The following is a 15191-nucleotide window of genomic DNA, read 5'->3' on the forward strand; positions in this document are numbered from 1 at the left end:
AATGGGCCATATGCTGGTAAAATGTGGCTGTTAGATTTGCTTAATTCACCATGAAATAAAAACAATGGTAAGTTTGCTAATTAATTAGTGGCATGTGGACAAAAGTGTGGCCAACCTTGGTATCGGTAGGGCTGAGGGTTTAGGTAGGGTCCTGGTTAGGAGTAAGAGAGTAGAGAAGTATGCGGACATCCCCAACCATACTTTTGAGTAGGGTAAGGTTTACCCTACTCAAAAGTATGGTTGGGGATGTCCGCATACTTTTGGCCATACATTGTCAATGTCACACTGACAAAAGACTGACATTGAAAAAAATACAGTTCAGTGGAAGTCTGAGAGAGAGAGAGACTCTAAGCAAGTATTTTAGTAATTCACAGTAACATTAAAAGAAAAGAACTGGACTTATAATGGGTTTTCTGGCATTAATAACAGTACAAAGGTGAGAGAAACATTTAAGGGATAAGGGCCCTTATAAAAGTAAATGAAAATCTGCCTGTGGGATTGGTGATGAAACGCTCCAAGTCCTTTTCATAATGTGTTATCACTTGACAGGTTCTGAGTATATGGTAGCAATTTACAGTACTGTACACTCTGACAGAGCTTTCTTGGTGATGACAAACCAATTTAATTAGCTTTCAGTTTATTGTGATCTGAGCTGCACCTCCCTGTTTGATCAGCTTCCTTTATCTCCTCTCTGTCTCGGGATATACAGGATATTAAAGATAGGACACTTGGCCTACAGTGTACGCTTCGATGGACAGAATTCATTCTGTGAATAGTATGGACACGTTTTAGCTTCAGGAAAGCTTCAGTCCTTCTTGCACTACCAGTAAACTTCACCTGAAGTGTGTGTACTCTGAACCAAAACCATCCTTAAAGAGGAGAAGACTGCGGTGACTTGAAGGGTGAAGAAGTTGTTTCACACTCTGCTAGTGATGTTTCAATCTGGAGCACTCCGAGGCAATAGAAGGCACCCGGCTGTTTTGGTGATAATGAAAACACTATTTGGCTTTTGAAAGAGACTTTTACAGCTCTTTTAAACCTGGTGTAATGCTACCTGGCATTCAGCCATCTTCAATTTAGTTTACTTCAGAGTTAAAGCCTTTTTTATGTGATGTTTCCATTAGTTTAATCCTTCTTCTGTAGAGGTGCTGTATAGAGGAAAGGCTTTATTGAGGAGTAAATCAGCTGCTAGTTTTACTAATATAACAAGATTTGCTTGAGCTATATTGTCCTTGTCGCCGTTCCTCACTGGATTGCAGCAGACAATTTTACCTTTCACCGGCAATAAAAGTTTTCATAGTTCATCTTGTGCTTGCAGTGAGACATTTTGACCACCTTCTCTTTTCAGCATTATTTCACATTCAGCTTTTTAGTGAAAATATTTCCTTTTATAAAACTGTAGTCACAAATCATTTATAACTAGCAAATTTGATTTTATTGCTCTTTTTGCATTGACAAAGAAATAAAAGTACAGTGGCCATGCTCCAGCTCTGTGAGGCTGAATTTTGGCAGTGCTTTGAACAAAATGTTAAAGTCTGTATGCAAACTTGCTATGTCATGAGATACTTAGTACAAAACACAAAGTACAGGTGTGGATGATTGATTATTAGTTTTTAGTATTGGATAAAATATAATTAGAACCTGATTATAGACAAAAGTTAAAAATACAACCGAGGTATTTGTCTTAACGCCCCACATCTCAAGCTCATTGTGGCGCTAGAGGAAAAGTCAGCGGATCTTCAAAGTCAGTAGTTTGAATCCTCTTGGGAGCATGAATATCTGCAAATTCCACAGCGATCCATCCAACACTTGATGAGATAATTCAGCCGGGAACAAAGATGTGAACTAGCCAATTTTACACAAAAGGAAAATTAACTTTTTTTAAAAAGTCCACACAAATGAAAAGAGGAAAAAAACACAGTCCCTATACTGTTATCTGTGCTTTTGAGGAAAAACAAGAATTTGCCTTCCTCCACTGTCTGCCTGTGCAACAGTGAGCTGCAGTGCCTCAGCACTTATTTGGATCAGGGAGCCTGAAGTCATAATTCATCCGTTGGAGTATATGTAACTGTGTCACCAGTAGTATTGCCAGTAAATTAACTCCGACTGTGCTGTCAACACTAACTGGTGGTCCTGCAAAGAAAGGCTTTGTGACTTTGTCCCGGAGAGTTCGTGCTCATGCTGTGTTCTGCTGTCAGAAGCCATTCTTTCTCATTTGCACGCTGTCTCCATCTCTTAGACTGAGTACATACACAGAGAGGAAGTGTATCACAAATGCATGCAGACAAGCTTGCCCATGAATCAGAGAAGATTAGATTTGTTCAACACACACACACACACACACACACACACACACACACACACACACACACACACACACACACACTCTCTCTCTCTCTCTCTCTCTCTCGCTCTCTCTCTCTCAACTTCACCCTGTGTAAACTTTCCACTGCTAGATTTTGTGTCATTCCTGTTGTCGTTCTAATTTCATCTGAGGAACCCCTGCCAAGGCAGTAATGAACCTCAAGTCATGAGGCAGGGGCCGTGCTGAGTGGTTGCGATCCTGTGTGCGTGTGCGTGTGCGTGTGCATGCATGTGTTTGTGTGTAGCCGAGAGAAAATCATAGTGAAGCTAAATGGAGGAAAAGACGGTGTTAAAGAGAGGGGCTGGCCAAGTTTACTGCATGTTATTTTGTGTGTGTGTGTTTCTGTGCGCCGTGTATAACATTTCACTGGTTTCAAATGAACCAGTGCAGTGGGGTGTATCATCTAAGCCGCTGTAATGTGTCGACTCCTTTATTCAATTTGAGCAGTAATCTTAGAACTCCCCACTGGCTTGCCTTCATCAGCCTCCTGCTACAAAGCTAGCTTAACTTAGCCACAGACACACAGAGGCAGGGAAATGCGAAACAGATGAGCCCCCTTTTTTTTTTTTTTTCTTCCTGGATCAAGATTATACTTAAACAAATGTAGCCAGGCTAAATCTCCTCATTATATGGGTATTATGGTCAAGATGAATCCTGTTTGCAGGAGCATGTTTGAGACGGTTGGCTCCAGCTGCTTTAGGGAATTAGAAAGAGGGAGACGGGGTAACAAGATATCTAAAACAATCCTTTAGTTACATGTGTCTGAGGTAGAGAGATGATTGCTCTTGTGTTTGCCCTTTTCTCCAACTGAACTTCAGCACCATGGAGAGCAGCATGCACTCCCCCCCCAAACTGTTTTCCTTTGAGACTTAACGCTGGAGACCTTTTTTGTGAGGTCAGTAACCCCATATTTTTAAGAGACACAGGCCTGTGTTTGGAGGCACTCTTACCCGACTGGTGGTTTCCTGTCTTAACAGTGGCTTGAAACATATTTTCAGTGCACATTTGTACTCGTTTTAAAGAAGAATCAATCAGTTTTCTTCATAGTACAAATTTCTCATAAGGCACCCTTTAAAATGTATCATAAAATGTAGCTAACGGCTTTATAAAAATGATTAACAAATCATTTAGTTGTGCTTTATAGATTATTTCACCATTAAAAAGATACTTTTATATATATATATATATATATATATATATATATATATATATATATATATATATATTTTTGGTTGCCAGTTAGCCGTTCGTAAACATTAATGAATTTAACAAATATGTAAGGAATCTCTGTTTATATTTCTCGACAACAGGTCATCCGATTGACTTCACACTTGGCGACCCAAGGAAGTGCAGTGTCGAGTGCAAGCTCTAGTGATCTATGGGAAATATGTATTAAGTGCGTTATGTGCACACTGTGTAGTGTATTGAGAGGGGATCCCTTATTAACTTGACCACCATATGACCGATCCTCCTCCCTCCATGTTTGTGTGAGCTTTTGTCCTGCAATGTCAGGTATACTCCAGCATCGCTATAGGGGACGCAACTATATGCTGTGCCATGTGTTTGGCTCAGGGACCAAAGGAAGCACACTGTGTCGAGTGTGATTTTGTTTTTGATTAGTGGTTCCCAAGAACCAGGCACCTTGTTAAAGGGCACCACTAGTCATTAATAAATGCTCATGGGTTTCGGCAAACCATTAATAAAACAATACGACCTTTAAGCCGTTATATAAGAGTGTTATATTTCGATGCACAATTTGTACTTTTACTGTGAGAGAGATGAGGGCATTCCTGAAAAAGAGTGTGGTTCTCAGTGGTTTTAACTTGGCGTTTTCTATTTCTAGGCTGAACTTTTCACTCTCATTTAGAAGTTGTAGCTTATGTAAGATCACTTACACATTGAGGTTTCTTAAATTAATATTTTAAAGAAAATAGGCTAATTTTACTTTTACAGAGCTTTTAAAAGGAGCTTACTTAAACTTCTCTATTTCCCACTGTTACCTTTGAGTCTAGAGTAGTTTTAAACTTTTTTTTCTGTCAAGATATCTCATAAAAAGATTTGCATGAAATTAACTGGGCAGCTTGTGAGATTTGCCAGCATTAAGCCTTATGAAACTTCTGGAGACAGGTGGCTCTTGCAAGTACCACGTAAGGATTGCAGGGTCAAGAAATACTTATTATTATTATTATTATTATTACTTATTTTTTTTTACTTTATAGAGAGAGATGAAGGCTTTGGATGTAAATTTGGAAATGTCCTTCAACAAAGGCAGCGTGAACCTCCACCACCACCACCACCACCACCACCACTGTTCACCGGTGTTACTCCACCAGCTTCACGCTGTCATCTCAGGGTGGTGACGACCCCCTGCTGCTGTCCACACCTCCACCCCCCTCCACCTTCCCAACCTCCCGGTAAAGCGATATCACACGGTGTCAACCTGACGCTGTCGCACCCACCGCTGCTCTTCTCACCCCGCCCCACCGGGACCGGCGGCAGCGGGTGCCAAACCCTCTCTCCGCCCCCGGGAGTCGCCGCCGCCGCCGCCGCCGCCGCGCAAAGGACGCGCATCCATGCCGAGCGACCGGACAGCCGCCTCGTCTCATCCGTCTCCAGCGCCTCATAAAAGGTGGAGGATGCCATGAGATTTCCCACAGGCCCTCGCTGACACCTGGCTGTGAGTGAACCGGGGGCGGGAGTGGGGGAGTGGGGGGAGACAGGGGATAACCGACGGCAGATAATGACGTGATGGTTCCGCTTGTGGAGTGAGCGTCTTTAATGACTGATGCTGGAGAGCAAAGCACCGGACTTTAGTGTGAGCAGGAACGCGACCGACGCTGGACAGAACGCACTTTAATGATACAAAAAAACAGAAAAAAAAGAAAACGGTCTGTCAAACAGGTTGCTGACATTTCCTTCAACCTGAAAGGTAAGGTAAGGCTTTTACAATCCACTTAAGGGCTCTGCATATCAATGTGTCCGCTTAATTGAGGAGAAAGGTTGCTGATCAGTGATGTAACAGCTGCTACAGTGACCTCCAGCCGCCCGCTCAGTTCAAAACATAAGCTGTGTTTGTTTTATAAAAGTATTAATTCACGTTTTTAAATCTTGTTAAACAGGTCGTTCATTCTGTCGTTTGACATTACTTGCATTTGTGTGTAGCCTGACTTGGTATCATAGTTAAGTCAGGTGATTAAATCGATTAAGGATGGGTTTATCTTCCAGCTTATTCCTATTAATGACAACTCAATACACAGAGGACTGCTTGAATTACTATACTAAAAGAGAAATAGAAAGAAAAAGCTATCATATACAACATTCATTTCTAGAGTTTGTTGGCATTACTGACCACACAATCTGTACTTTGTCCTGCATGGTTATGTCCACTTTTATTCTTTTTTTGTTGTAACATGATGTGCATTTTCTCTATGTTAGATGTCATACATGCTACCACATGTGTGTCGAACCAAACTATAATCAAACAAATGTCTTACATGTAATAAGCTATGAGGCGGTGCATAAACACAGGAGTGATGAATGATATGACAGCCATTCAATAAATTCATCTATAATGTGAATGATCCATCTGACCCCCTGACAAACAAACAAAAAAAGGTTAATTTACTGTAGCTGCAGTGCTGACCACATCACTGCTTGGGCCCGAGGCATCTCCTAGTCTCACGGTTATAACTGATGTCATGTCTTTTTTGTTTTTTTGCTTTCCCAGGGGGCTTTGCAGCACAATAGAGGATGCTGTGCCCCAGATGGTGACTTCTACAGGTAAGGGGTATGTTTGCTTATTTGCATTATCTCTCTCTATACACAAACTGTTTGCCTGACAGACTGTTTGTGAGGTGTCTCTGATCTCTGCTCTCTGCACCTCAGGGGATCTTGCTCTGGGCGAACTGTGTGTAGTTGGAAGTGTTCATGTGTGTTTCGGCTGTTATATCTTCAACTGGGGTCTCTGCAGCTCATTTAGATTTCAGTGGTTTCTCCTTTTTCGACATTATCTGCACTGAACTCAACCCCATGCACAGTTCACAAATCCAGTTTCTTACATCGTCGACCATAATTGAGATAATTATGACACTACCAACACAGAAGGAGACCAAACGAGTGTGTGTGTTGTCATATGGAAAAAACGAATGACTGAATTCCGTTTAGACGATTTGAAAATGAAATCATCCACTCCCTCCCCCTTTCCTCTCCCACTCCTTGCTGCCTTTGTTCCCTCCTGCGTAAGCAGTGGGTGTCTCTGTCCTAGATGTGGATGTGTTCCTCTCCTCACACGCTGAGATGAGTGCTTTCTGAGGCAGACAAGGCAGAAAAGTCCAGATTTTACTACCCGGCTAAATCGCCCCGTGATGGAAAAATATTGTTAAAGGAATGATACTTGAATAATTGAAGCCCCAGGGCTTTAAAATTGCAGGGACCCGCTGTGATTTCCAGCGCAAAGTTAGAGGCCACCTCAACGAAATATTCATATCATTATTTAAGAATGGAGATACATAAAGGATCTGCTCAGGTACTGCTACCCCCTTCGCTCCGTCTCCCTCTCTCTCACTCTGCGTAAGGTCTCTGTTTCCCATCTATCTCCTGTTGTAAAATCATTTCCCAGCTCCTCATTTTATTTTCTTCCCTTTTGAAATGGATTAAAACTCCTCCACATAATGACTCTGTCTCTAGCTAATGTCTTCCGGGAGCTTAAATTTGGTTTCAGCTTTCATAATGATGTTTTAAATACCTTTAACAAACTGCTACTCTCACATAGTTATTTATATTCCATTTATCTGCATTGACACAGGATAATGACACTTAAAGAAATTGATTGATTTTGGCGCTACGCCAAAGTAATTTCCAGGAGACGCTCTTGAGAATATATAGAATGAAATAGAATATAATGGGAATATAAACGATGAGCTAATTAGCCTACTTCGTTAGCTGACACCAAATTTGTTGTATCATTATTTAAGTCCTTTATTATTTTAAATATGCAAAATATATGCTGGTTCCAGGTTCTCAAAATATGGAGATTTGTTGATTTTCTCTGTTTTATATCACTGTTAATTATAAACAGTTTGGTTTAAGTGTCAGACAATTTTTTTTGATAGTCTCAGCTGATTGCCACCAGGCAACCTCACAGTGACGACAAGACTACAGCAAGTAACTGCTGCTAGCCAAGAAATAGCACGTCATCTAAACCCCACTTGAAACCACAATGTGTAGTCGTAGACTTTTTTTACGGATTAAAAGAACAAGCTATAACGTCTGAATTATTGAGCTTTAAAGGTGTTAGTAGACAGATTTTGTTACGTTTGGACAGAGCCAGGCTAGCTATTTCCCCCTATTTCCAGTCTTTATGCTAAGCTAAGCTAACCAAGTAATGACTCCAGCTTTATTTTGAACACATAGATAAAAGAGTGGTTTCAATATTCACATCTATCTCTCAAAAAGTTAGCAAATGAGAGTATTTCCCAAAATGCCAAACTATTCCTTTAACAACTCGAAGTTGAGTTTTCTCATTAAATTCCCCGTTCAAAGCTTATCTAATTTTCCTGGTTGACTCAGGCATCACATGGGAGAAAAAGCTTTTAATTTCAAAACACAAAATCATCACCACATCATCCCACGTGAAACTTCAGAGGGAAGCGTTTTTACCTCTCCAACTTTCGATTAGGGATATGTACGTCGGTGGATGTGTGTATGTGCTGAATGTGAGTGTGTGTATGAGCTGGTTGTTCACCCACACACGCTTCTGAGTTTCTGTGCATTCGCATTAAGCTGACTGCTAGGATCGTTTCATTTCCCACAGAGAAAACAAATTAAAATATGACACCTCTCTCAGCTGCCTCTCATCTCCTGCTTTCACTGTGTCAAGAGACGATAGAACTGCTAAGTATAGTCCTGCAAGTTGAGTGTGAAACCTCTCCACCTCTCCCAACATTTCAAATATTATGAAGGTTGAAAATAGATGATGTTGTTGCAGCTTGAACAAAGGTATACTCATTTCACCATCAAACTGTTTTTGAGTTTGTTTTTATGTATGAAAGAGCGCGAGAGGGAAGTGCCAGAAAAACGCACACTTCTATATTCTGTGTTTGGGTGACGTAGTGGAAATCAACATCACCATGATATTAAGAATATGTTCTAATCCTGATCAAAAGATTACAAGAAACTGTCTCGAACTAATGTTCAGTGCAAACAGTGTTTCATTACTGTAATCACACAAAACAAAAACTTGGTAGAAGGTAGTTTTTCTCCCAACGATATCATCAATGTTCCTCAAGATGGTAACACAGGAGTCTTCTAGAATACTGTAGATTATGTTATGGTTTATTTCTAAAACCAATTTATTATGTCAATTTTAATGGCAAATAGCTCTAAATACAATGATAAAGAGCAGCTGCTCTTGATTTAACCGTCAATTATTTTCTTATTTAAAAACCAAAGGTGACATTCAATTTGCTTCTCTCATTTCGAACAGTCAAAATCTAAAAGCTTCTCTGTGTGAAATTCAAAGCAAATATGTTCATATGTTTTTCCTCCCCACAACTCCCAACATGGCGACGGCGCCTTGCAGCTAACGATGCTAACAGCACAAACAGTGGAAACATTGGCAACACTTCTGACAGAGCTAACAGTGTTTACCTGAGGGGAACCAGAGGCAGGGATCTCTGTTTCCGTGGCAACAGCATAGGTTGGGACTGATGAATTGGCTAATAATGAAACCTCAACTGTGATACGCGTTAGCTTAACTTACACAGACTGATGTTATGAGGCTTCTATAAAAGTTTAAAGCTTCGCTGCAGCTCTCTGTCAGCGCTGCACGCAGCAGAGTTTTGACCTTTCTGATTGGATACTATTCACTAAAATCAAGTTTTCCAATCCAGGTGTTCATCTTGTGTACTGATGATTTAAACCAGAAGGTGCGTATCACTTACATTCCCATACGTTCCTAGGAAGTGCTCCAACTGCCACTGTCTATGCAGAAAATGAGCAGCACTTTGACTTCTGGAATTGTGGCAGCCAACTAACTACACCAACTGAGCCCCTCACTCTCTTTCACAAACACACACATATGCACACACACAAACACAAACACATACACAGGCCCACAACAAACCACTGAGCATTGCTTTTGGGCTTCAGTTCAAATCCTTTCAAATCTCAGGGATACACATTTCTTCAGCCTTTCTCTTATACAGTGAAGAACTGGATCCCTTACACGATGTCACTAAAGCTCATTCGACAGACGCAGGCTTGTCTAACCGGAGTCTACATGTTCACTGGGACTCGTACACTTAATTACTTAAGGGAGGTTTTGTGTTGTAGAAATCAGATGCCTGTTGGCTCCTCTGAGACCGTCTCTTCCCCCTTCATCCCTGTCACTTTTCCAAGTCCACAACTCGCAGGGATTAATGGCTGATCCTCTACCTCCTTTCAGGCAACAGGGTTGTTTTGGGATCTAAGTTGTTGTATGTGTGTGATTGCGTGTGTTTCCCTAGTTGATACCGACAACTCTGAACCCAGGAGAGTCACATATGAACTGCGTTGGTTAAGATACTCCGACAGCATTAGAGTTGAGTCTCAGAATCTCTGTCACTTGGCGACTTTGTCTCTCCAGTCTGTTGGAAACTCTCTAGTCTGAGGCTTTACCTCAACTCTCCCTTTCTAGCATAATTTGGTTGCATGTCAAAATGACTTATATTTTAGTTCTAGAAAGATTTCATTGCTTTGTCTGCATTCATTTGCTATAGTAGCTTCAGCAGTCCTGTCAAGCCCTTAAGGCCAAGGGACTTGAAAGGATAGACCAGGATGGGACTCGTGTACAGTGTGGTGAAAGAGGAGGATATGGCTAAAAGAGGGAATGGGAGATCAGGAGAGTAAAGGAGAGACGAGAGGTAAAATGACTGAAGAGACAGAAGATAGTGAGCTAGAGAGGGAAGAGATGGAGAAATGGGGAGCAAGAGAGACTTCACATCGCTTTTAACGACATTAGCGTGGCCGGTGGTGTATATAATTTAGTACGATGACGCAATGTAAGATACTGCTCCGAGTGAGCTGTCTTGTAGGGAGGCTCACATGCTCATTTCAACACACACTCACACACATTTCTCTCTCTTAATTGTGTTAAATTTGTCAGAGATGCATACACACTCAGTGTTAAATTTTAGATTTACGATAGAGCCCATCGTTTTTACAATTTTCAGGAGGTACACCAAACTCACCTTGTTTTTTTTATTCATTCAGACAGTCGCAATAAAAAAAGAGGCAGAGGAAAGAAGAAATCTGTGGCTGGATTTGACTCTAGGTTGGGAACATGTGGCTCCACAGTCAGGCAGCAGACCAAACCAATTAAAACCCAAACCAGCATTTATTCATTTTTCCAGTTTCGTCAATATAACAAGTGCCATCATGTTTAAACCATTTCATTAGGCAATAAGGCCAAAAATCACCGCAAATTACTGCCTTGAGTGCCTCATAGCTTTTAGAAAATTATTTTTTTACACACCAGTACTGAGAAAGAAGCATGTCATTTTTTTATCAATTTAATTGGGATAATGAAATGTTGTTCTTCTGTTGAGAATTTAGTGGATGATTTAGTTAATCAACTTGAACAGTAGATAAACAAAGTTGCCTGGTGTTGTAATTACTGTAATGGCAGTGCTTAAAATGAAAAATTGTGCCTCAACTCAACCATATAAATTGATCTAAATGAATTTCAATTTATGTGCTGCATTAAAAAGTTATTCTATTTTAGTGGATTCATATATACGGATTGTGTGTTAATGTATTATTTTAAATTGGATGACAGTAAAAAATAAATCAAGGTGATTCTCACACCAGTTCTACCAAACAGTTAATTTACTGTTTTCTGTCAGATAGACCTGTTTAAAAGGTCTATTTGAGACAGCGGCTGTGTGCTGTGGTGATAATTATGTGTGCAGACTCTTCATTTCTTTCCTTTTTGCTCTTCTGCCAATTAGAGCTATTTGTTATTAAGATTATATACTTGCAATGCAGAGCAAATGTTGGATGAATTTAGAAATCCCAACGCTTTACTTTATGCATGCATCTGTATCTTTCTTTTTTTTACTTTACCCTGGCAAAGTATCTAAAAATCAGATATCGTATATGTTCTCACCAGTTCTCATCAAAGCATGAAGTTGTATGTATGTTTATGAGTGTTGTTTAATTGATATATCAGTATCGAGTCATGATAATAATTCATGCAACTTTAACATGTGCTTTTGAATCAGAGGCTGTCAACCACAAATAACAGGAGATGCAGGATCAGATTTAGTATGCTGACACTGTACTGCACATATGCATATAATGGCCATATGGCAAGTGTGCTCAGTAGGTGCCGCTGCATTCAGCATGCTAATCCAGCTACAATCCTGAGGGTCTGTTTGCCATCCAAATTGTTCTGGTGGAGCTCAGTCACACTTTGCATTTGTTGCTTTTCAGATTCCTGTAGGGAGTGTAATAATGTATAATTGATGCCTGCATTCATGGATCTTATTGTGAGCCCAGACTCCATGCCACATGAAACATTTGTGTGAGATATACTCAAGAGCTGAGACAACTAGTTGATTAATCTGACATTTTTGATCATAACTTAATTCTCTGGTTCCAGCTTCACAAATATGAGACTTTGCTTCTTTTCTCCATCTCAAAACAGTCACCAGTCATTATTTTCAGCATTTTATAGTCAATTAGCGTCTTCATAAACTGAAATGAAAGACAGAACAAAATGAAATGCAATGGCTCTATTTTGTCTCCTTGTAATGTCAAATAAAAGTTGATGAAAGTGAATTAATTGGGTTTATAAAAGTAATCATCAGCTGCAGCCCTGTATTTCTTTAATTTTGTTCTTGACAGAAGCCTCTTTCTTTTTCTGCAGGAGTTTCAGTGAAAGGAGGTTTTGAGTGTAACACTCCACAGGCCCGTCATGGTTTCCAACTTTCTCACACTCCTCCATCTTTGCATCTCCCGCTGTCTTCTAATGTAAGTTTCCCTCTCCTCTGTAAGAGCTTGGATGTCACTGCTTTGTAAAGGAAGTTACTTCTCCACTAAGCTCATAACAAATTAAAACAAAATATTTTTGGGGATAAACTGGAGTAACACTGTTACAACTAGATTCCAGAATGTCACTATGCTTGGTTTTTGTTGTTCTTAGCAAGAAATGTTGACAGAATGGAAAGAACAGCAAAAACTCCCATCATTCCAGCTTTGTAGTATTTTATGCATTATTCCAGCATGGCTAACTTCACTACTAGCCTTGAAGTCATGTCATTTAAAGGCATGATTAGCTGCAGTGTTACGTATCTGTAGTGGTTATTGACACTAGCCAGATTTCCATCCAAATGTATTGCAATTTTGAACCAAATGACTGTGAACACGGAGATGTCTGAGCCAGCGGCTTGCAGCTAACGGTGTTAACGGCGCTATCAACTGCATCGGCGTTATCGTGTGGGAGCGCTGTGCAATGTGGTGGTGATTAGCTAGCCAGTGAGGGACAAACACACAGCTTCCATTAACATGATGGGTATTGAATGAAGTACTCCATTGGTATCACTTTAAAGATACTGGTATTGGTAATGGCATTTAAACTTTTTAAACAATACCCAGCCATAGGTGGTGCCAATTCTCCAGTCAGTGAACAATGATACCGTTTCAGAGGAAGAGGATGCAACAAGATGACGTAATTTAAAGAGTGCCAGTTTAACCTCAAAAACTAAAAACAATGTTGAGAACTTGATCGAAATATGACATTTCTGTTTGCTTAATGTATTAATGTGAGAAAGGTTCAATCAGATCTGCACGGTGTGATGATGAGAGTATTTAATCTGCAGCTATTTTTTTTTGGCCTATTTAGCGGACAAAGAGCATCAGTGCACGCTGAAGTCACACTCTTCATATACGTCAGCATTTATTCGCGAAATCTGTTTGTTGCATTTTTGTTTCTATCAATATACCAACTTTTCCTCCTCGGCCAGGCATAAAAATATTTTTGCAATATTTCAACTGTTTACTCTGTGTTTTCACTCAGGTTTTTTTTTTTTTTTTTTTTTAATGTGGACGGGTTTACTGACTATTTTTTTTAAACACAGTCTGAACCATACGACCTCAATGCGGCCTTAGCACACCCAAAAAAGAGTGTTATCAATCTCCTCTTATTTACAGAAAGAAAGCAGACCAAGTGCTAACGCCTCTACAGGTCAACATTGCTCAGTGGTTGGATGAGAATGAAAATAATCTGAACCCAACACCTTTGGGAGCAATGTGTTAATCAGCCTTTTTCCACAATTTCATACCCAATTTGTGTGATGTCATTTTTGATTTCAGGATTTGATTGTTTCATTTTTACGTTGCATGCCTTATACTTTTTCTTTCAACATCTCGACACCATGTTTGATGTGTTTTTCACTTCAAGTTGAACGGTTTGGATCATATTTAGATATATCATACCATCATTAACTAAACACAAAATTAGGCATGAGTTTTAAAGACTTTTAGAATCTCAGTTAAGGAGCACCAAAACTGTTCTGTAAGTTAATGGTGATTTTTTTTTCTTCCTTCATTTATCATCCATCTGTATCCGTGAGGCCTGAAACATCCCCAGCTGTCTGATAACAGCTGCATGATAACTTACAACATGTTTCATCAGTTGAGGTTACATCACGATGTTACATGAATATACTAATTCAGCCTACATTGGTTCTCTTTGCAGGCATTATAGAAACCTTTGTTGGACGTAAGTATGCTGAATATTTTGCAGACAATTTAACTCAAATCTCTACCTGTTCTACCAGAATCCAGATGTCTAATAAGCTCATTCACCTTCTCTTTTTTTTCTCCCTCTTGTTCTCTGTCTTTAAACTTTCCATCTCTGTATGTCTCGCTCTGAAGGGTTTGATGGAGAGCAGGTCGAATGTCAGCGGGAACTATTGTTATATCCGGAGGAATTCTCGCCGGAGTGATACTGCTGTGCATTGTAGCAGTGCTCTGTTACTGTAGACTCCAGGTATCACTGTGTCACCGTGTGTGTATAATAATGTGCATGTGCTGCAGTCATTTGAAAGGAGCATTTTTTTTTATCATGAGAAATGAGTTATAGTTTATAAACAGAATAGGGATTTCTGGCACAGATTCACGTATGTCCTTGTCTACTCTCTGCAGTATTACTGCTGTAAGAAGAATGATTCTGAGGTGGACATGGGCTCCGTGGTGGGAGCGGACCCTCTCTCACACTTTCCCTGCAACGCCTGCAACGCCCTCGCCATGGACGGCGCGGCCATCACCCCCGTCTCTCTGGACCAGCTGGACTCGGGTTCGCACCACAACCACTGCCCCACCTGTTCGCCATACACGCTCCGCTCAGGACTCACAGACGAAATGCGTAACGGAGGCGAGCGGCTGGGCTTCCACACCTACTACGAGAACCCGTGTGTCTCTCTCCCGCTGTCCGCCAACCCACAGGGCTCCTCGCCTTTGAGTTACTACGGTCCCACGGACATGTTTCCTCCCCCACCTCCCCCACCTCGCCCCTACAGCACCCAGGTCTGACCTCTGCTGCACCCTAAAGACACACACACACACACACACACACACACACACACACACACACACACACACACACACACACACACACACACACACACACACACACACAAGTATTCTGACATACTTACCCACACCTGACAACTAGCACATGCCCTGTTGTCTGGGACTAAATTCAGGTGATGGATTACGATACAGCACGATGACACACATGCCCTCATTACTAAACATATTCCGCCACAGATTCCAGACTGATTCG

General features: G+C 40.7%; 1 protein-coding gene across 1 annotated transcript; it reads left to right on the forward strand.

The window, feature by feature from the left end:
• Positions 1–14303: 14303 nt before the first annotated feature.
• On the forward strand, positions 14304–14938 carry LOC129104015 (protein FAM163A-like). The gene is made up of 2 exons (XM_054614665.1): positions 14304–14396; positions 14552–14938. The coding sequence occupies exons 1-2, from the start codon at positions 14304–14306 to the stop codon at positions 14936–14938; spliced, it is 480 nt and encodes a 159-aa protein (XP_054470640.1).
• The last annotated feature ends 253 nt before the right edge of the window (positions 14939–15191 follow it).

The sequence above is a fragment of the Anoplopoma fimbria genome, chromosome 15, assembly GCF_027596085.1.
Source record: "Anoplopoma fimbria isolate UVic2021 breed Golden Eagle Sablefish chromosome 15, Afim_UVic_2022, whole genome shotgun sequence".
Taxonomy (NCBI): domain Eukaryota; kingdom Metazoa; phylum Chordata; class Actinopteri; order Perciformes; family Anoplopomatidae; genus Anoplopoma; species Anoplopoma fimbria.